The sequence below is a fragment of the Podarcis filfolensis genome (genome assembly GCF_964270895.1).
Source record: "Podarcis filfolensis genome assembly, chromosome: 10".
Classification (NCBI taxonomy): domain Eukaryota; kingdom Metazoa; phylum Chordata; class Lepidosauria; order Squamata; family Lacertidae; genus Podarcis; species Podarcis filfolensis.
The window spans coordinates 23,241,787-23,263,248 of NC_139612.1; the positions used below are offsets into that span (position 1 = coordinate 23,241,787).

Below are 21,462 nucleotides of genomic sequence, written 5' to 3' on the forward strand. Positions count from 1 at the left end.
AAACTAGTAGCCAGCAGATCAACGAGCTCTGCTACCGTCAATGTGAATAAGTGTTGGTGCACTTGTCATGGACTCCTGTTGGACAATGCCCATTTTGAGGAATACTCTCTCCCCTCCCATGTTTGGAGCAGTTTTGTTTTCGAGAGGGTTGGTTTTTTACCTTGGATTTACGAACATGAAAGGATGGGTCTTTATCCACATATTCACACAGGTAGTCCTTTAAAAAGAAAAAAGAGCAGTATGCTACCTCTCCCTCTCAGAAATACCTCACCATTCAAGAACATTTCTCTTTCTCTTTCTTAGAACCCCTTAGGAGTGAATGTGAGTGGCCCAGAATATGCTTGCAATCATTTTCACTAGTCTGTTGCATTGCATGGAACATGGAGAATAAGCTGAAGTCAGGAATTAAGAAACAAACAAACATCCCCCTGTACCGTCCTGGAGTGAGGCTCCCACAGTTCTAATATGACTACACTATTTCTGGGGAAAGAAGGCACTCCCACGGTTATTGTGAAATGATTATCCTGTACACAGCCCTGGAGTGACAACTAGAAATAGCATAACAATACCTGATGAATGCATTTCTACAATGATGTGCGCACAGAACCGTATTTAAAAAGCTAAAACCATACTAAGTGGGTTTTGGGATATAAAAGGGGTAGTGAAACTGCCTTGGTTGGTGTAACACTGACTACACGGACAGGCAGCAGCTCTCTAGATTTTCGGACAGGGTGGGGCTTTCCCACCCCTACCTGGAGATTCCAAATAATGAATTTCGGGCCTCCTGTATACAAAGCATATGAGAAGGGGACTGAACACAGCACTACCACCTTCGCCTCTTTAATCCCAGGGATCTTGGCTTTTAAATAAGGGTTCCATATGCAGAGTACCAGCTTGTGTATTAGAGATGGAAAGTGCATGTGAAGCTTCCTGTCCAGTGGTGTGATTCACACATAAAGAAACCGACATCTGCATACATTGTGATCTAGCTGGATCGGGGCAAAAATGTGTTTAGATTTTTCGTTCCAATTCATCTCTGTATATTTAAAGAACTAAAAACCAGCAAAATGTTTGCATTTATGTGCTCAAGTCTCAGAGACCTATTCAATTTATCTGTGCTGCTTTTATTAGGCTAGCGACTGTAGACTACAATAATAGTCAATGAGGTTTCGTCTTGATTGAATTTTTCAGCGGAACACAAAAGAACCTTGCCATTAAAATAGTCCTTTATTCTCCTGTATGAAGGCGAAAGGTTTTTAAAGTGTTGTGATGTTCAGTAATGAGCTTCTATCTAAATTATCATTGGTGACAAACTCACAAAGCACTTTGAGGACACATAGTTATGAAATGCCAGAGCTGCCACTTTCTTTCCTGTAATTATAGGCTAGCTTGCAGCCCTTCAATGATCATTTATAGAACAGCCTCCAGTGGATTACTGAGAACTTGAAAAACACATAGATACCTCTGCCACATCTCTCTTCTCCTTTCCTTGCTATTGTTTACCAGTGATATGTAAAATAATGGGGCCTATTCATTTCCCCGTCTTAATTATGCCAATCAAAGTACAGAAATAGTGCTGGATATAAACACAATGCAAGGGGACTAAATAAATAGGCTAGAAATTAACATTAAATTATGAATTCATGTATTTATTACTATTTTACACTCAAATTATTCTCTTTTATGCTTTTTACAACCATCTCAGGTACATATTGCTGTTCAAAAATTCTCTATGATTTATAAATCAAGAATGAGATAATACTGAAAAATGAGAGGATTGGTGGATTTTCTCAGTCAGTGCCTAATTGCTGTTTCAAAATGCATATGCAAAGGGACATTTCATTAATCATTTAATCATGTCCCTTGCAGGAAGTTGGAACTAATGTTGCAAATACCCTTTTCATATGAATGCTCCATAATACTATCTTATGCATTTGATATATTGCATATGTCATAAATTATAGCTGCTTCAAAAAGAACCAAGTGGGTTGTTATCCCTGAAGATGCTTGTTACAAAACCTTTATTAAGTTTTTTCCCCCCACTCTGACTTATTGCTGGTTCTTTTTCACAGCTTCATTCTAGCCCCCAATAATGCTCTTTCTGATGGCAAAGGTCTGTAAATTACCCATGCAATCACCAACACCATTTCACAGACCTGTTCTACTTCTACTGGTCTGCTAACAAGGCGATTACACACAAATTACTGAATGCCTATGAAATATTTAAATGCATTCTACTCTACTATGCATTAATAAGAGCAAAGCAAGCGCTGGAATTCTGGTGAGCCTCAGTCCCTAATGTCCCCTAATGAGCCTCTTACTGTGACTGCAGTTCAAACAGAGAGGTGAGGGGAAAATGCAAAGGGTGCCTTCAGAAAGGCAGCACTGAACAAACATTGTGTGAGCCAGTTCTAATTTATGGGTCACTTTATAGGTATATTGATTTTTGTTTTCAAAATGGAATAAATGATGTGGTCGACTGATGTTCTTTCAAAACTGCATGAATCTGTGTGCAGGCTTGCCAGACTTGCACATGGAAAAATATAAATATGCAGTCAAATTTCTAAGGAAACAATTAGGAAAAAAATTTTTTGATGGAGCCTGACCAAAAACAAAAAAAGTATAAAAATGACCTGCTTCCATTTGTCTACCGATCTCCCATAGGTTTTAGGGAATAACACAGTATGTGCCAGCTTACCCTGAAATAGTACAAACTATTAAATGAATTTTGACATTAGAATCTCGAATTCATTGCAAATTATCTGATTTCTGAAGAGAAAAACGGGGGTCGACCTTTAAATCCTGAAGCGTCAGAGACGGTTTTAGCAACGTGTTTCACTTGCCCATCAGTAGTGTATGATTTATTTTGCATTGAGCTTTAATGTTTAAACACTGACAGGAGTTTAAATACAAAATGTATTTGTGTGTGTGCCACTATTCAATGCATGTCACTATTCATTTAGCAGATTGTGTCAGATGTCTTCGTTCTGAAGGATGATGGCACTGTCACCCCAAGAAACAACATCCTGACAAGTTCAAATAATGCCTTTTTGAGGTCATAATTTTGGAACCAGGCAGCCTAGTCAAAGCCAAAGCTAATCGACACAAGATGTGAGTAGGGGTATAGCAACAATCTATTTCAAACTTTCTCTCTCTCTGGATTAAAAGAAAAGCACATATGAAGTTTGATACCTAATTAAATTATATTAGTCTTTCTGTTGCATTGAGCTGCCCCCTTTGAGGGTCTTGTTGGTAAACTGCCCTGTCTTCTTCTGTAGCATTCTTTCCACCCTTCCCTTTCCTCAAAACTAACAATTCTGTCTCTATAGAGGAAAACATTGCCTGTCTTTGTACGGTAGATCATGTTTTGTTTCGCTGGCGTCTGCTGCATGCAGGTTAAAGTACGCTTGTCTGCTGGCTGGAATGCTATAGTGTAAACCTTTTGATTTAAAGCTCTAAAAGTCAAATCCATCTACACTCAAACTGACTTAGGACCAATGGAATGATAATTAGTTTTGCAGACAAAATACACCAAAGTTTTGTCATATGTTATTACGCTCTGACATTTATAAGACAGTAATGAAGAACTACTATTAAATGCTTTTAGTGATCTTTGGGGCTCCTTGCCTGGCAACCGGCAAAATGGTTAGCTTCTGTCAACACCTGTTTTATAGTAAAATTCCAAACAAATTCTTAAACATTTTTGGCAGTCTTTTAATCACTTTTCTTCATTGCTCAGTATTCTGCTCAATAATTGTTCTCTCTGCAGTTGGGCAATAATATTTTCTGACCTGACTTTAAAATTTGATGCTTTTCTCTGCCAGAAAGAATTAATTTTACAGAATTGCTTTTGTTCAGTGGATCAGATGCACATGAGTAACTGTAATTTTACACGACTTCATCAAGGCTGAAAATCACCCCAAAACTTCTCAAGGCTGGGAATATCCATCCAAGCTTCATGATATCAAAAGTATGGAACTGCATGGCAGTGTGTCTGTCTGATATGACATTATGTGGAAAGACAGCTATGCTTGTTTGAAAATAACAGGCGAGTAATATTAATCTCATTAATCTTTTCGATTGTATGCAAGGTGGAATTTTCAAAATTCTAAACACCTCAGTGCAGAGAAGTATAATTTATATTTATCATCAACATACTGACTTCTGGAGGGAGAAAAACGAAGGTATAAAAAAACCTTTCATGGCTATAAGTCATATTCTGTAAATTATTCTTCACTTCACTCCAAATCCTTTCTATTATTAAAAAAATGAAGCAAAGCCACTGTGTTTTCTGTCTTAATCCTCCTCCTCAAATGCCTCAGCACAGCTTATTATTATTATTATTGTAAAAGAAAGGAAAAAAAGATGAAGCACGAAGGCATCAACTTAAACTGGTTTCTGAACACAAGTTAGAGTTCACCTTATATATCAGAGACCACTTCAAATTTGTCACAAGAATACTGCAGAAATAGACACACAACTAGATTTGGGTAGCATTCCTTATGAATATTTTATTTCAGTACAGTATACTTGCATTAGCTCTATTAACAAGTACCACACTGTTCCAAGTCAGAACCTACAGCATTCTTACACAGATTAGACTAAGAGCAAGGTCTCGAAAACTACTGCCATTAGTTCTGTCATCCCCTATAAAGTTAATGGATTGGAAAAAAAATAGTCATTCTTTGGGTCTAAAAGTTGAAGTTGAATTGAAATAAAAGGTTTTTAATTGAAATGGGGCTTTGCAGTGTGAGCACAGAAGAATACTAAGGGGGCTAAAGGCAAGGGGATTCAGACTTTAAGACTACCGCAACACAGTATTTCAAATGAAAGAAACTGAAGTTTACATCTCTGTGACTTTGTATTTCTGTCTAAAAGACGTGTACAACAATGGTCTCAAGTGGCATTTCTGTTGGGTGTAGAGCAAATGTCATGGCTTCTGGGTGGTATATAGTGCATGAGGTGTGGGTAACTGCCCCCTGGCTTTGCAGCCCAAAGCAGCTCCCAGTAGGGCTGGGTGATATATCAATGTATCATCCAAAACCAGTTTTAAGTCCATCTCGTGATATCGGTTTCATAATTTTTGACCTGGCAATATATCACGAATCATGATGTGTGTTAGGGCTGGGCAATATACTGTCCAAAACCAGTTTGAAGTCCATAATTTTTGACCTGGCAATATAACACAAATCATGGTGTGTGTTTGTGTGCGTTATGCAAAAATCACAATGTGGAAAAACCCGTGAAGCCAGTCAGTGCCTCTACAACGTTCCATCCTTATTTCAGACATTGTGATATACAGTGATGTTTAGCTGGTAATCTATTGCAATGTTGAAAACCAGGTATTGCCCTAGCTCCCAGTTACAGGGACATTATCAAACAGGTGGTATGGAAGGGCGCATATGGGAAAGGGAAGCATATTTGATAGGCTTAGGCTACAGGACAGAATCTGGAACCTCTTGGCTTGACCCAAGAATATTCAGGATGTTCCCTTGAATGGGTCACACAGTTTAGAAAAATTGGGAACGATGATATATATAGAAGAACTACATTACTGTTAATCAAAGTGTTTCCAGGGACTGTGCATTATAAAACCAGGGAGCTACAAAACAACTGTGAAAGCAGTGAGAGAAATATTAACATCACTAGACTCTGGAAAGATGGAAGTATTTATAAAAATTAGTTTTGCTTGGAGAGCTAAAGGCTGGAGCTAAGTTGGCTAAAACTCTTGGTATCAATTATGCCTAGAACAATATATGCAGTATGTAGGTTATTTTCCCATGGAATAATTTCTAGCAGCTTATATAAATCCCACACGCAAACAGTAACCTCTTTAATCTACAAACAGAAATAGTACAGATCAAGTGTATTCTTCTAAAATTGGGCAAAAATCTGTAAAAGTACTCTTTAAAGTACACCTAAAACCTAGTCTCCACAAAAAAGTAAAATGAAGTAGGAAAGCAAACATAATCTACTCTGAAATAGATGAGTATATATATTCAATGTAAGCATTCAGATGCAAAAAAATATAGTTTTTTTTAATAAAGACATGTGGTGCATCTTTGCCTTGTTGTGAAGCTGCTGTTTCTACATAGTCTGGTTCTATACCATTTGTAAACAGGCCTTTCTGATGTTTCTACCAACATCCTGGCAACAAAGCAGCACAATTTCAAATGAGCTAATTAACTTAATTGTTGATGAAGCATGAAGCAGTTCATTCACCCTGTTAGCTGCACCATGACAACATAAGAGCCTCAGCTTGTGAAGTTACTCATCTATATAAACCTATCTATAACGTTCCATTAGGACTCTTTGTACACTAAAGCCCTGTGCACCTCTCCTACGAGAGATCATGCCGTTTGGGCTCAGCCCCTCTCAAGTCCTCGCAGAATGGAAATGCTACAAAATTGCCACAAACTTGGTTTATGATACTCACTGTAATAACTGGATGCTTTTTAATTTTAAGGTGCCACGCCCCACGTTTTCACAGTTAATTTTGCAAGTGTCGCACAAGATATTGGCTGCATTCTGAATTAAACATGGCAGAAGATGGAGAGGATTTTTCGCCTTTCTAAGTAGCGGCAAGCCTTCACACTTTGCCACATTGTAAGGTGCTCATTTAAACTTGGGGAAATGTAAAAACAGACTTCAGTGTGGCATGGGGAAGCTGCGTAATGTGGACTTTTTACACAAACAACAAACCACTGCAACCTCTCACACACACGTACGTGTGGGGAGGGTGGCTGCAGTGAAAGTCACAGGCTCTTGGTCTGCTTATACAGTTCTATGCCTGATCCAGCGACTCTTCTTGCTGTGACTCTTTTGTAAGCCAAAATGAAACTGGTAAGCTTGATCATCTGTTGTTTTTACTGCTGGGTTGTTTTGTGTACTGAAATCCACCTTGAGTGTAATTTCCTTGTGGAAAAGCAGCATATAAATTGAAATCTAACCTTATCCAGTCTCCTCACTCCCACTCCTGTGTAAGTGGAGGTTTTTCCGTGGGCTTAGCGTTTGGAAAGATTTGCATGTGAACCTTTGCGGGAAGCCTGCTCCTTCTGGAGCTCCATGAGTGCACTGGAACCTCCAAAGAACTTTGGCTCGGAGCCCATGAATCGGTACTTGAGATGTGACCCTTTTGTAAGCTATACTGAAATCACCGAGTTCGCTCAGGAATAAGTGCTCTCATGACTGCGAATTATTGCTACAAAAGGACAGGCTAAAGAGGCACATTTCTTTCTACAGATTACATGCCAATACACACAGTTGCATGTGGTTTTTTTTCTATTCATTATTTTATCAAAAGGCACTTTACAGATGCTCTGAGGTTACATTTTGGCAAAGGGGTCAGGTAAGCATCATGCCACTAAAAAGCCCAAAGAAATGATTTAATGTGAAAGGAAAGCTAATGATTCTATCCTCTCCAGTTGGCTTGATCTGGTGTTTTGGCACATAAGCCATAAACATCCGATAACTTTACGGCTGAGTTTTACTGGATTATCTGTATACCTACTCAACTCTGTTTACTGCATCATCAAAAAGCCCCAACTTACTTTAAAAATTGTCCAAAATCTTCACAAATACTTTCACATCCAGGCCACTTGCAAACTCCATGGCCATAGAGAGTATGGGAGGCTCCAGTCTCCTCGTGTGATGAGCTGTGGCAAAAGAACACGGCATCAAATTCATCTCAAAAGCCATAATAGCAGGAGGCTTCTAGTGCCTGTCAGGTTATGATCAGTGACAAACAGGTCAAAACAGGTCAATTCAGCTCAGAGCAGTCAGAAAAATCTAATCGTTCTGCTGAATAGTTCAACTGCCAAGGATAGATGATGTTCTAATTAGAGAAGGAATAGAGCCAAAGATGACGGTTAATAAAGGATGAAAAAAATGACTGTATGTTACAGTATGCTAATTTTGCCATATGACCTCAACTTAACATTCCTCCCCCCTCTAAATACACACATAAATAAATAAATAATCCAGAATGGATCAGTTCTTCCTGAGAAGTGTGTAAGATGGCCAACAGAGACTTACAAATGTTTCTGCATGTTTTTTTCTTTACTTTTTACTCATAAAATCAATATACTGGGGTCTGCAGTCTTAACTAATGTTTTTATCCCAGGGCAATGTTCTCACAAGTTGCTTGATGTTGTTTATCCAAACAACTATATGCTGGACTCAGTTTTTTTGGAGGGAGAAAGTCAGCTGCTTGGGTAATTGTCAGTGACAATTTCTTTTTTCCCCTCCACAATGCTGCAGTTTGGCTCTCTGTTCCAGAAAAATCAACCACTGCCTTTGACGTATCATCAACTAGCAACCTTAATTGAAATGCCAAAATGAAAATTACCTCTGGATGTTATCATTTTAAAATAATGAAAGGTAATATTATGGAAGCCTAAAGAGAATGATAGATGCAACCCACAAATTCTAATTACACCCTCTGCAAAAAAGTGTATGGGGGGAAGCTATAGCTCAGTGTAGAACATCTGCTTTGCATGTAGAAGGTCCCAGTTTCAATCCCTAGCATCCCCTGGTAGGGCAAGCAATGTCCTTTGTTTGCATGTCACTGCCACTCAGTGTAGACCAGTGTTTCCCAAACTTGGGTCTCCAGCTGTTTTTTTAACTACAATTCTCATCATCCATGACCACTGGTCCTGCTAACTAGGAGTGATGGGAGTTGTATTCCAAAAACAGCTGGAGACCCACGTTTGGGAAACACTGACAATACTGAGCTAGTTGGGCCAATGGTCTATGCAAGGCAGCTCCCTTAGTTCCTAAACCATAAAAAAACTCCTTTGATTGCCTATGGAATACTGTGGTACCTGTGGTTACGAACTTAATTTGTTCCGGAGGTCTGTTCTTACGCTGAAACCGTTCTTATCTTGAGGCGCGCTTTCGCTCGCATCCTGGGGCAAAGTTCGCAACCAGGAGCAACTACTTCCGGGTTAGTGGAGCTTGTAACCCGAAGCATGCGTAACCAGAGGTACCCCTGTAGTTCTTATCTTCAACAATCTCTCAGTGTAACCACTTTTGCTCTGATGGGTTGGCTCACAAGTAAGATGGCCTCCAATTTCTGATAAATTCCTTTATGACTGACAGTGCAATCCTCAGCAAGGTTAATCAGAAGAAAGTCCCACAGAGTTCAGTGGGACTCCCTAGCAAGCGTGCTTAGGATTGTAACTTAAATTCCACAGAAATGAATGAGACATTTTGGTTAATTAAGTTCAATGGATTGGAGAAATGGATGGGATTCAGAGGAGCATCTCCCATCAGAAGATGCTTCCTCAGGCAGAGTAGGTACCTCCGAATATAACTCAATGTCCACAAACTATTTATAGTCTGGAAATGAACAATGGCTGGCCATTTACCACCAACAGCACACCATTCTGTATTGGCACCAATCCACCAAATGCTAGGATTTCCGCTGCTTTTAGCGTGGCTTGTACATACCTCTTAGACAAGCCTTGCCTACATGAAAAAAGAGCCAGTGTAGTATAGCAACTGGATGGTTCAGGGAGACCAAGTTTCAATTCCATGTGCCATGAAGCTCATTGGGTGAGCTTGGTCCACAGAGTTGCTGTCAGGATAAAATTGGGTATATGTGTGCTGGAAACCAGGGAGGCAGCCCTGAACTCCAGGGAGGAAAGGAGAGACAGAAATGTTGTAATAAAATAAATAAGACTGCTGTATTCTAGTTGGTGAAATCTACCTTCCGTGTTTGCCACTTAATATCTGCAATCCTATATGCACTTACCTCAGAGTAAGCTCCACTTAACTCAGTGGGACTTACTTCAGAGTAGAAATGCATGGGATTGCATAAGACAGTGTGCTACCCAGAAAATATTGTAGTCAATGTTCAGTAACAAATCTCCTAACTCTGGGACTGGGAAGTTTATGATTATTCTCTTTGTGGTTAATCAACAATTTTCTCGAATCATACTCAAAGCAACTCATCATGCTCAATACTGAAATTATTGTGTGAAGCATAAGTATGAAGAAAGCACTTTCATGACAGAGGAAAAAGCAAATCTCATTACCTGTCTCGTCTTGCATTTAGAACTGATGACTGTCCATTCACTATGGAATGATGAGTTATTGGTGGCGATGCTTTGGAAGTGGTAGAGGAGGTAGTAGAAGAGGAATTGTTAGTAGTGAGGTCTAGCCCTCCATGCTTAATGCCATTGTCTTCCATACTGTGAACTCCAGTAACTTCTTTCCATAACTGCTGAATCTCAGCAGGACTTAAGCCAGCTATAAAATGAAAGAGAGCTCCAATAATATAGCAAAGCAAGAGGTTCATATAATGAGCTCAGTGTTATTAATGGATTAATGCCAACAATGAAGGTGATGCAGTTTTTCCAGCACAATCAACATATAGTAAAACACAATTTAATTTTACCTCTTATTGGCACACAGTAAATTTGGCTGCTTTTCCTTTTGGGGTTACCAACAGTCAATTAAGGGTCACCAGCTTACGTAATATGCCTTCTCTCAAAACATTTGTTCAAGGATCAAAGGGAACAAGGTACAACCAATAACTGGTAACTACTGTTTGAAAAAACAGGTATTCGGGTGGATGAGATGTTCATTGCCTGCAGAATCAATTTCTTGATTCCAAAACATGGCTAAATACACCCAAAGTTCACAAAGTTATTTAAAAGCACTGCTTTACCAAAAACATAAGGGGAAGCAGAAAAAAATATATATCGGGTTACAACAAAGATGGAAGTATTAATCAGCTCTTTACAGAAAAAAATGTAACTCAGGGGAATAAACTCAAGCCATGTTAGATATGTATGGGATCCAAACCCAGGAGGGAATCTCAACTAACATCCTGCAAATAGCTCATGCAAATACATAGTCATATATTAGGTGCCCCTACTTAATTTCCGAATTGCAATAAGCAAATAATTTATGGAAGATAAACATTTGGAAAAGGACAACGGTTCAAGAGCCCCAGCTCCAAATGTTTCATACCAATTCTTTTCAGACACTTGGTTGGAACAATTTAAAAGCACTTTGCCACATTCCTTTATAAACCTTACAAGGAGGTGGGAGGTATGGAGTTAACAGAAGCTCACAGGAACAGGATCTTAAGTTGGTATAGCAGAATACGCATCACCCCTTTGATCAAAGTAGATGCCATTATGAATGAAAGAGATCTGATCAACTTTTTTAAAAATAAAAAAATCTGGCCAAAAAAAAGGCTTGATGAAAAATTAAAATGCTGTGGTTCCTTGCAGCTTGGGCTAGATTACCAAGGGCAAAATATTTCATATCCATTATTAAGGTAGAAATTATTATTTTAATTGCTTTGGGAGGAAGAATTTTTTACTTATAGTTAATTTCATGTCAATAGTGCTAAGTAAGGTCAAAGAATGTAAAAGTGATTTCTTTTAATCATTTCGGTAGATGTCATTAATCATGACTTTCCAACCAAAAACTATTGTCGAATTTTATTACTGTTCCCTCATATATAGCTTGGCAGGATTAGTTGCATCAGAAAGACACAAACTTTTTTTTTTTTTTGCACACCATTGTAAACTAATTGCTACATTTTTTTTCCACAGGAATCTTAGGCTGAGTACAGAACATAAATTTAAAGCACACATCCCCCAAATAATTCTGGGAACTGTCCTTTAATCCCCACAGAGCCACATTTCCCAGCACCCTTAACAAACTATAGTTCCCAAGATTATATGGGGGAAGTCATGTGTTTTAAATTTATGGTGTGTATGCAGCCTACATACTAAGATGCAGATATATATGAAATAAATCTATAAATATGTTGAGTGGGGTTATAAACTCTAACATTAATTCTATAAACACAAAATCTCTATGAACCGTGGAATGGGTTTCATCCCCCAAAACAGATATACCTGCTGTCTCATTTACACATTTGTCATGGCTCCTATATTCAACTAGGGCTTTGCAGTATACTCCTCTATTGTAGACCTTGCTTATCCCTCTTCCATCCATCCTAGAAGAACTACTTATCTAAGAACTAATGCCTGAGTTTACTTTATTCTTCTTCCCTCCTTGTTCCTTTTCTTTGTGTGATATATATATATATATATAGCCTGTGGGCAGGGATCGTCTTGTCTGGTTCAGGTGCAAGGCACCAACACTCTAAATACATAAATAATTACACATGTGAGTTTGGCGCTCCAATGCCCAATTGTGCAGAAGTATACTTAATGGTGTGTTGAAGCATGGTTCATGTCACTAAAGGTGCTTGAGGACTGAAGGGTCAAGATGCTTCCTTGGAAAGCATAAACAGATACACTGGTCATGGTGGCTTGTTCTCTCTCTCTCCCAGCAATCAACCTGCCAATGGGTTTAAGAAGCATGTGAGCCATGCCAGAAGAGGATTTTTCTTTGCTGCACTTGGGAAAGCTCAAATAATTTTTCTTTACTTGGGAGGATCACTTCGAGAAGCCGGGAATTTAATGCAGAACAGGGTGCTCAACTTATAATAATGGTAGGTTAAATTGTTCAATACCTGTGGAAGCTGTTCGTTTAAAACATCAGAATCACACTAAACTCCAATTATAAAACACTGTATGATAAAATAATATTTAAGTAAGGATCTTCATGTGGAATTTAAACATCTGAACTATAAGGGGGGAAATTAACACTGAAAATATAGTGTTCCTTCCCATTGGATTCTTGTTTGCGTGAAGTTTCAGACTATGGTGTGTTCATTTAATCCTTCCTCCTGGAACTGCTGAGGTCAGAGGAATACTCAGAAAAATAATACTAGAATAAAATGATTGAATTTGCACATAAAGCTAAACCATGGTTTAGTGCTATGTGGACACACCTCCACCAGTCTGAGCGAAGTGTTGGGACTGCACCCTCACCAGGAGGAGGACCTCTGTGAAATTTAATTTTGCTTTCAAATAATCATGGCTTAGCATTATGCACAAACAAGGAAACAAAGAATGGCTAGTTGCTGAACAAACCAATTTCAGGCCATGGGTTATGAAGCTGACTTGCTCAACTAGATTTGACTCTGCTGCTGCGCCTCCACTGCACACAGCTCCTGATGCCTTGACACTCTCCCTTTAGGTAAGTGAGGCACAGCACCGGGAAGGCAGGAGATCTGTGTGTGAGTGTGTGCACATGCGCTTGCACACCACCTCCACCTGAGAAATGCACTCGTGAAGGAGAGAAACCACATTAGCTAGGTCTTTTTTATTGCAGGCTGAGTTAAATGGGCACATGTTACTACAAACAGATGTGGTACTTTCCCTTTACAGGTGTGCTCACCCCATAACAGAACATGATCAAAGAAGAGTAAGCACAAACTAAAAATCAATGGCATCCTAATAGGGTTGCCAGCTGTCCTCTTTTTCCAGGACACGTCCTCTTTTTCAAGGCTAAAATTTTAGACAGATTGCCTTGATTTGCTTTGAACGGCCATCATAGTGTCCTCTTTTTTGCTCTTCAAAATATGGCAACCCTAAATTATCATGTTAATATTTTTGCGTAAAGCTGTCTTGGCAGTATAACCTCCATTTTGAAGCTTGCCCACTTTCCTTGATTAAATTGTGTAGGGCAGGGGTTGCCAATGTGGTGTCCTTTGGGGCAAAGGAGAGTTGTAGTCCAACATCTGGAGGATACCACTTGGGCTTCCCCTTCCTACAGGGGCTATGAGAAGTTTCAGAGTTAGATATGGAGAGCCTGCTGGATCAGACCAAAGGCCCATCTAGTCCAGCACTCTGGTCTCACAGTGGTCAATCAAATGCCCATGGGGACACCCATAAGCAGAACCTGGGTGCAACAGCACTCTCTCCATCTGTGATTCCCAGCAAGCCATCTTACTTCCAATAGTGGAGGAAGAACACAGACAATGTACCCAGTAGCCACTGATCACTGTATCCTCCATGAATTTGTCTAATCCTTTTTCAAAGCCACTCCAAGTTGGCGACCACCACTCGTCATCTTGTGGAAGCAAACTGCACAGTTTAACTTTGCAATGTGTAAGGAGGTAATTTCTTCCTGAAACATTCAGCTTTACTGGATGTGCACAAGTTACAGCATTTTGAGAGGAAGAAAAACTTTTCTGTATCCACTTTCTCTACAGATGCATAATTCATACACCTTCATCATGTTCCCCTCTTACTTATCTTTTCCCTAACCTAAAACACCCAAATCTTTCCTCATAAAGAAGTTGTTCCAATCCCTTGATCATTTTCTGCACTTATTTCACCTGCACACTATCCTTTTTGAGGTAATGAGACCAGAACTGTACACAATATTCCAAGTGTGGTTATATAATGGCATTATATTGACAGTTTTATTTCAAACTCTTTCCTAATGATCCACAGCATGGCATTCACCATTTTTTTCAGCTGCTGCACACTGGGGTGACGACTCCATTGAACTATACACTACAACCAAATTTCTCATTCCTAGTCAGATACCACTAATCCAGACCCCATGGACATATATGTGAAATTTAGATTTAGATTTGTTTGTTCCAATGTGCATCACTTACACTGAATTGCATTTGCCATTTTACTGCCCATTCACCCAGTTTGGAGAGACACTTTTGGAGCTTGTCACAATGCCTCCTTTTTAAAATCACTCTGAACAATTTGCTATCATCAGCAAATTGGCTACGTCACTGTTTCCCTGTAACTACATCATTCATGAACAAATTGAACAGCACAGTTCCCCAGCAAACAGGCAAAAGGCAAACGAGGAAGTAAAACCTGCTCTCTGTTCCAATATCTGAATTTGTGGTGTGTATAGCAAGGTTTGGGTACTAATTCTTTGTCTATAATGAGTACAGCTTTTACAGGGGAAAACCTTTTTCCTTGAAAGTTTTATGATTTAAAACCCAAAGCCTTATGATTTAAAACCTAAAATCCCCCAATGTCACCCAGATGGGGACTCAAATGAAAGAAATATTTTTGTTTTGAAAAAAATGGTTTAATAACAAAGAATGGAAAATCTGGAGCACAGGTCATGCTAGGGTGGAATAACAAGAAGAAGATGTGAGCTGGAAATAAGTTGTGTCATATGTTGCTTATGTACCTTGTGGCAGAGACTGGACAGGAAGAGCAGACTGGCCAGGTGGAATGGAAATGAGTCCCTGACGCTGAAGATTCAGCAGATGTTGCTGCTGCTGAAGTTGTTGCATCTGGAGGAGCTGTTGCTGGAAGACAAGCTGCTGGGCTGCCAACTGCTGCTGCTGCTGCAGAAAACCCAAAAACAAACGGAACAGAGAGCAAAGATTGCAATGAAGGCTGTAAAGCAAGGCAGTGTCAGCTCATTTCCCCCTTTCGTTTCTGTTATTAAATAATAACGCTATTTACAGAAACAGGATCTGATTATTTTTATTATTTAACAAAGGGATTTGTTTTTATTAAAAGTGATTGGGTTATTAGTAAAAAAAAGAGAGGCAACAATATGCTATTTTTCAGCAAAGGGTCAGAAGAAGGCAGGCAACAGCTGTTCTAAAGGGGAGCTGGGTTTTTTTGTGGGGGGGAATGTTCACTTCATGATAGATGATAACAAATTTATCTTGCTGAAAGTGTAACTCTTTACAACTGTCTGTGATTCAAAGGCACTCTTGTTTTTCCAATTGAATAAGTATGATCCGCAGTGGCCCATAAATGAAGTCTCCAGTGATCTATTAGTAAACTGGGATGTAGCCTTCATTTTACTGGCCTGTTGGCTCCTTTGCAGCTCTTGCTGGAATACATTAAACAAAACAAAAAACCCCACAAAAAACCCTGGCATTATATTCAAGGCAAAGAAGCGGCCTATTATAAGGGAAAGCATAACTTCCAATTTTGTGAGGCATTACAAGACAAACTGGAGTTCTTCAGGCTCAGGAGGGTATGAGGATGTAGTCACACTTCAGAGAAAGACAAGCTGCTGTGGAAGACCTTTCCTTTTCTCAGTTTGGGGAAAAGAGAAACTTCTGATGCGCTCACTGGAAAACAGACTGCATAATGGAGCAAGTCATGTGGATTGCCCGGAGCCTCGAGAGAAATAAGGGAGCAATTTCTATTCCATAGTTGATGGCTGTCTGAAATTCTATTCACAAATCCAAACAGAAACAAAGCCTCGGGAGGTCAGAATGGTTTCCCGCACGTTTGCATAATGGGCAGCTACAAGACAACGTCTACGATACCTGCTGATCAATTTAACTACTTCACATGTTTTGTTTGTATTATGTTTATAGTTGATGCAGTTTGCTGACAAGTGCAAGCTAGGTCTGAGAAGCCGGCTTGTCAGGTTGATTTATGAGCATATCAAACTGTAACTTTCGGCTCACCACTCCAAACATACAGTAGCAGTTCATTAATCAGGGTCTGTGACTTCAAAATCTGTGACCAGTTCCCCCCCACTTTTCCTCCTCTGCCTGCCTCCCTGTTATCCTTTTCTAAATAATGGACTAAATTTGTGTGATCTTTGTCCTGTGTCCTGAAGAAAAGAAGGGTTCTGGCATCAGTTTATGATGCTTTACGTATTCCAAATAACTGGGACTTTGCTCATTAGATCATCACACAAATATTCATGGGATTAGGGGACAACAGAACTGGATGGTAATCCTCAGGTCCCATACTTATGAACAAGAGAAGTTGTGCCATTCTACTTTTATTACAGTTACTCTCAAGAATGGTCATGCAATACAAAAATGTCTATGCCTGTACTGATCCCACAGAAAGATAAGAGAACTGGTGAGATTCTATCCTTTGTTGGAGCAGCCCTTACTTTAAGGAAACGCAAAAGTTCAAATTATACAGAATCCTTCCTCAGGCAGAACGATTATTCAGAGCACTCAGTATGGGTTATTTTGCCTGATGAAGAATGCAGCTCTCAAGCTTGTATAATACTTCAACTATTTATCGGTGGGTGTCTGTGTGTTTTGGCATGTGTTTTAAAACCTTCTCACCTGTCCCATGGGCCATTTCACAAGCTCAATTTTGTTTCCATGCAATGCTCCCCAAGCTCATTTTTATACTGATAATGTATTATATAAACCAGAATCTCCATAGATACAGCTTCCTCTACCAGGTGGCGATTTCTGCATGTACAACAGTGCTTGCTCCCCACCCCTAGAACTTCTGCCATTACTGGAATCACCCTTAGAAGAAGAGGCTGTTTCTATGTAGAACTTGGTGCATATGAGCCATTCTCTGTGTGAAGATGTCCTTGGTGAGCATCATGTAGGGGCAGAATTGACCATGTGGACTGGCCCTGAGCTGTTTCTACACCAACAGCTTCTCAGACAGAAGATCTTTAAAAATAAAACAAAACAAGAAACTCTAGCTCTTTTCGTCCTCTACTTGGTCACCAGCAATGATTTATCAGTTAACTTTCTACGTTCTACCTCTTTTGCTTGCTTTCCTGGGTGTTGCTGCTGCTGTTGCTGCTGCTGTTGTTGCTGCTGTTGCTGTTGTTGCTGCTGCTGCTGTTGTTGTTGCTGCTGCTGCTGTTGTTGCTGTTGTTGCTGCTGCTGTTGCTGTTGCTGCTGCAAAAGCTGAAGATGTAACTGCTCTTGCTGTTTCTTGTAAAACTCTTGAAGTTGTTGCTGAATAAATCATTTTGACTTTAATAAACAAAGGCAAAGTTTCAAGTATTATAAATCTCCTAAACTCTTCTAGATTGGCATGTGGTAGGATAGTCATTAGGATGCACCTCAGAATAAAAATGTAGTTTGAAGAGACAGATCTACATACATTTTTTTCCAAGGCAGCTCTGAAATTTTCCATTGCAGATTCCAAAATATCCTAAACAAAAGGGCACAGAAAATCTGTATTCCAAAAAGCATACAGCAGAGCCCAACTAACTCCCCAAATTATCACACTTAAATGCAACACCCATTCAACTTCAAAAAAGCCTCAAGTAGAAAACCTACCACTTGTAAATATTCAAAAGTTTCTGCAAGGCCAAACAAAATGCCCTATTCCTCAGAGATGCTAAGGTGGAGAGTTAATTAATCTGCCACCTGGTTCAGCAGGATGCCAGATTTACAGTTGCAGACATTTGAAAATTACAGTTTGTCTGTAATTTCCATGATGCTACATATCAAGTGTTTAAACATACTAAGAATGAAGACATTATTTTCTTCATCATAATTATGTTAAATTAGCATATGCCCCCAAAGTTAGGCAAAATTATAATGCACACTATAATAATGTGTGATTAATGACACTGCCTTTGTTCTAGGAATGAGAGGCTTAAAGGATTCTTGACTCACATTTCAGATTTTGGGCTTTAGGAAGAGCAACCTACTTCTGCCTTTCCAGTCGCTACAGTGGCAGGTTTTATTTGAAAGAACTTTCAAATAAAATTACATTCTCTCTGATAAAAATGCCGGTAAATTTAATTTCTTAAAACTGCTTTCCACTTATATGACTAAAGGGAGAACTAAAGTGTTATGAATTTTAAAGCAATAATTATCTCAAGGTCTATTTACACTTCCTTCGACAAACTACAACTCAAAATGTGCCTAAATGCTTGAACATTTAAATATTGATTTGTTCCCTATTCACACTGCACTTGCCGTTCCTGTTATCTGATGTGGAGTATTTAAAGCAGAAAAACTAACTTTTGCTACTGCAGCTTTGAGGGATGAGAGTGTTGCACATATATTTACGCCATGGGCATACAAGTACCAAAAAAGGAAAAAAAAGAAAAAATATTGTTGAGTACATAAGCCACATATGACATTCTTCATGCTTGTGAATGTGCCTGAGCTATGCTAACTGTTCCAACGAGCACCCAACATTACCTGCTGTAACATAACTGCTTGCTGCTGCTGGAGAAGTGCTTGAAGTTGCTGTGGAGACAAAACTTGTTGCTGGAGAATTTGCTGCATTTGCTGAGGGGTGATCACCTGGGGAGTCATCATGGCCACTGACACAGGCACCTAAGGAGACAAAAATTGCAAATATATTGAAGTTCACATCTGCAATACTTGGCGATAGCATTTAAAAAACTTTTTGTGCTGAAGTTGGCCTATTTGCTTGCTCTAATTTGAGAAAGCAGCAGCTGTCCTACACCTTCAACAGAAAAAGGTGTGGGGTACACAGATGTAGGGATGCTTGAGGAATTAGATTTCTATGTCTAGTCTAGGCAAACTGGCCTAGACACATCAGATTTTATCAGGCTCAAAAGTTTAAAATTCACATGTCTTGTAAACTGCTGCTATATATTTCTAAGGTGACTAATATAAATGGCACATTTAAAAATAGATAACTACGTGTTAGGGTTCTCAACATCTTACTACAACAATAAATGGATAAAGAACCCAGGCAATTTCTCAAGGTATAAAAACAAATAGGTAAAATTCTGCTGCAAGTGATCTTTTGGTCAATACATATACTGTGGTACCTCTGGTTACATACACTTCAGGTTACATACGCTTCAGGTTACAGACTCCGCTAACCCAGAACTTCAGGTTAAGAACTTTGCTTCAGGATGAGAACAGAAATCGTGCTCCGGCAGCGTGGCAGCAGCAGGAGGCCCCATTAGCTAAAGTGGTGCTTCAGGTTAAGAACAGTTTCAGGTTAATAACGGACCTCTGGAATGAATTAAGTACTTAACCCGAGGTACCACTGTAAATGTCTTTTTTAGAGAAATGGCATGAATCTGAAACAGGATTCTAACAAGGAACACAGAGTTGGAGGTGATTTAGAGCTGCATCAAACTAAATCACATTCAGAGTAGAACCATTGAAATTAATGGACCAAAATTAGTCTCAACTAACCTAATCCATTTATCGCAGTACATGTACTCTGATGATTATTTAGTGGAATTTGAAGAAATAAATGGGGACAGCTTCAGGAGGTGTTATGGAATGCATGAAATTAAGTCAAGGTCCACTTGTGGCCCATGGGTTCACCACCTGTAAGTTATGGGAACCTGGTTTAGGGGTGGGAAAGTCTTTGTATAAGGCGTATGAGGTGGACTGGTACTGGATAACTCAGTTGGTTACAGCATGGTGCTGATAACACCAAGGTTGCAGGTTCAATCCCCATATGGGGCAGCTGCATATTCCTGCATTGCAGGGGGTTGGACTGGATGATCCTCAGGGTCCCTTCCAACTCTATGATCCTATGACTTCGGCCCCACTGTCCGATCAAACCTTGGTGAATGTGTCCCTGCTTCCTGAAGTCTTGCACTGTCACCAGTAGTGGCTCATGAGAGCGGTGTTGAAGGCAGTGGTACCCTCCTGGCAGCAGCACTGTGCTCGTGGGGATGAGGATGCAGTGGGATGGCAGCAGCAAGTTCATGGGAGCTTCAGGCAGTGATAGTCCTACAGGTGCCTACACCCTTGTGGGGCCACTGCCAAGCCATAGCAGCCCTGGCCTCACCCCTCCCCAATGAGCACAGCACAGCACTGTCACTGGAGCACCCTACTGCCTCTGCTCGCCTCACATCACCACGGTTACTCATTTGTGTGCCGAGTTCCTAACTCTGCTTGTCCACAGCCATTCTTGACCATTCCTTTCTAAGCATGTTTTGTACAACCATCAGTGCCCCACAAGCCTAGATGTTTGCTTCCCTGTTTCCTGCTCTCTGAGCTCTCGTGATATTGACCAGCAATTATTAGAAGTACATTTGATGCTACACTGCTGCTGAGTGTTCCCCGAGTGCAGCAGAACTGGCCAAGGGCCAGATCACAGGTGTGTAGTTAGTTTTGCCTGGGAATGAGCGTCAGTCAGCTGCTCCACAACCTTTAGAGCAGCAAGAAATGTGCCCAAAATAGTTTGCAGCAGAGGAATGACAGGAAAGTGGAGGCAGGGGTAAACAAGGAAGCAACACACAATTCATGCTCGTGAGGCAAAGTGAAGAGGTTGCCTCAGGTCGATCTGGCCTCCTTTGCCACCACCTGCTGCAGCTGCCTCCATGTCCAGCCACCTCCTCTGTGCATGCCCACTGCTACCAAGGAGCTAGCCAGGTGCAGAAGAGGACGTGACAAAGAAGGCAGCATTTTCTGCTTTGCCTGGAGCAGCAAAATGTTCTGGGCCAACTATGACACAATTGTCACATGGTTTTCCACTGAGTGCTCAATTTGTACTTCATAGTGAGTGGGGGGCAATCTGCACTGGGATCCTGGCACGGGGGTAGGGGGATTTAGGCTTTTACCCCTGCAGCACACCTGATCTACAATTTGCGGAGGGGGCCCGCCCCCACAGACATCCATTACCCTGCTCATGCACACTGCACACACAGCCCCCCACAATCTCGATCTGGATGGAGCTTCGTCACAACCACTCTGCCCGTCACACAGATGGACATATTGGGTTTTGAAGTATTATGCATGACTTTTTGGGTGCTGGGGTGTGTGTGAAAATTATCCCAATGATAGAACTGCTGCATGCATTCCCATTTTGAATGAATGTACAGTAACCATAATTCAACAACTTCCAAATTCTACATAATTAAAAAAAATTCAACCATAACATATTTGTTACATTTTCTTTCACAAAT

General features: G+C 40.1%; 1 protein-coding gene across 21 annotated transcripts in view; it reads right to left on the bottom strand.

Moving 5' to 3' along the window:
• The window catches only part of FOXP2 (forkhead box P2), a 351,241-nt gene that overhangs the window by 48,373 nt on the left and 281,406 nt on the right, over positions 1–21,462 (bottom strand). For 12 of the 21 annotated variants that reach the window (XR_014539275.1, XR_014539276.1, XR_014539277.1 and 9 more), the window contains 5 exons: positions 18,758–18,895; positions 17,354–17,554; positions 15,046–15,205; positions 10,038–10,251; positions 7,551–7,655 (listed from right to left, as the gene is read on the bottom strand). Coding sequence is in view for 18 of the 21 variants with exons in the window: in XM_083574490.1 (XP_083430616.1) it covers positions 7,551–7,655; positions 10,038–10,251; positions 15,046–15,205; positions 17,354–17,554; positions 18,758–18,895 (818 nt within the window). In the remaining 3 variants the exon portion in view is untranslated. Of the gene's footprint in view, positions 1–160; positions 218–7,550; positions 7,656–10,037; positions 10,252–15,045; positions 15,206–17,353; positions 17,555–18,757; positions 18,896–21,462 lie in introns of all 21 variants that reach the window. The other 9 variants (XM_083574480.1, XM_083574487.1, XM_083574483.1 and 6 more) reach the window with 3 other exon arrangements.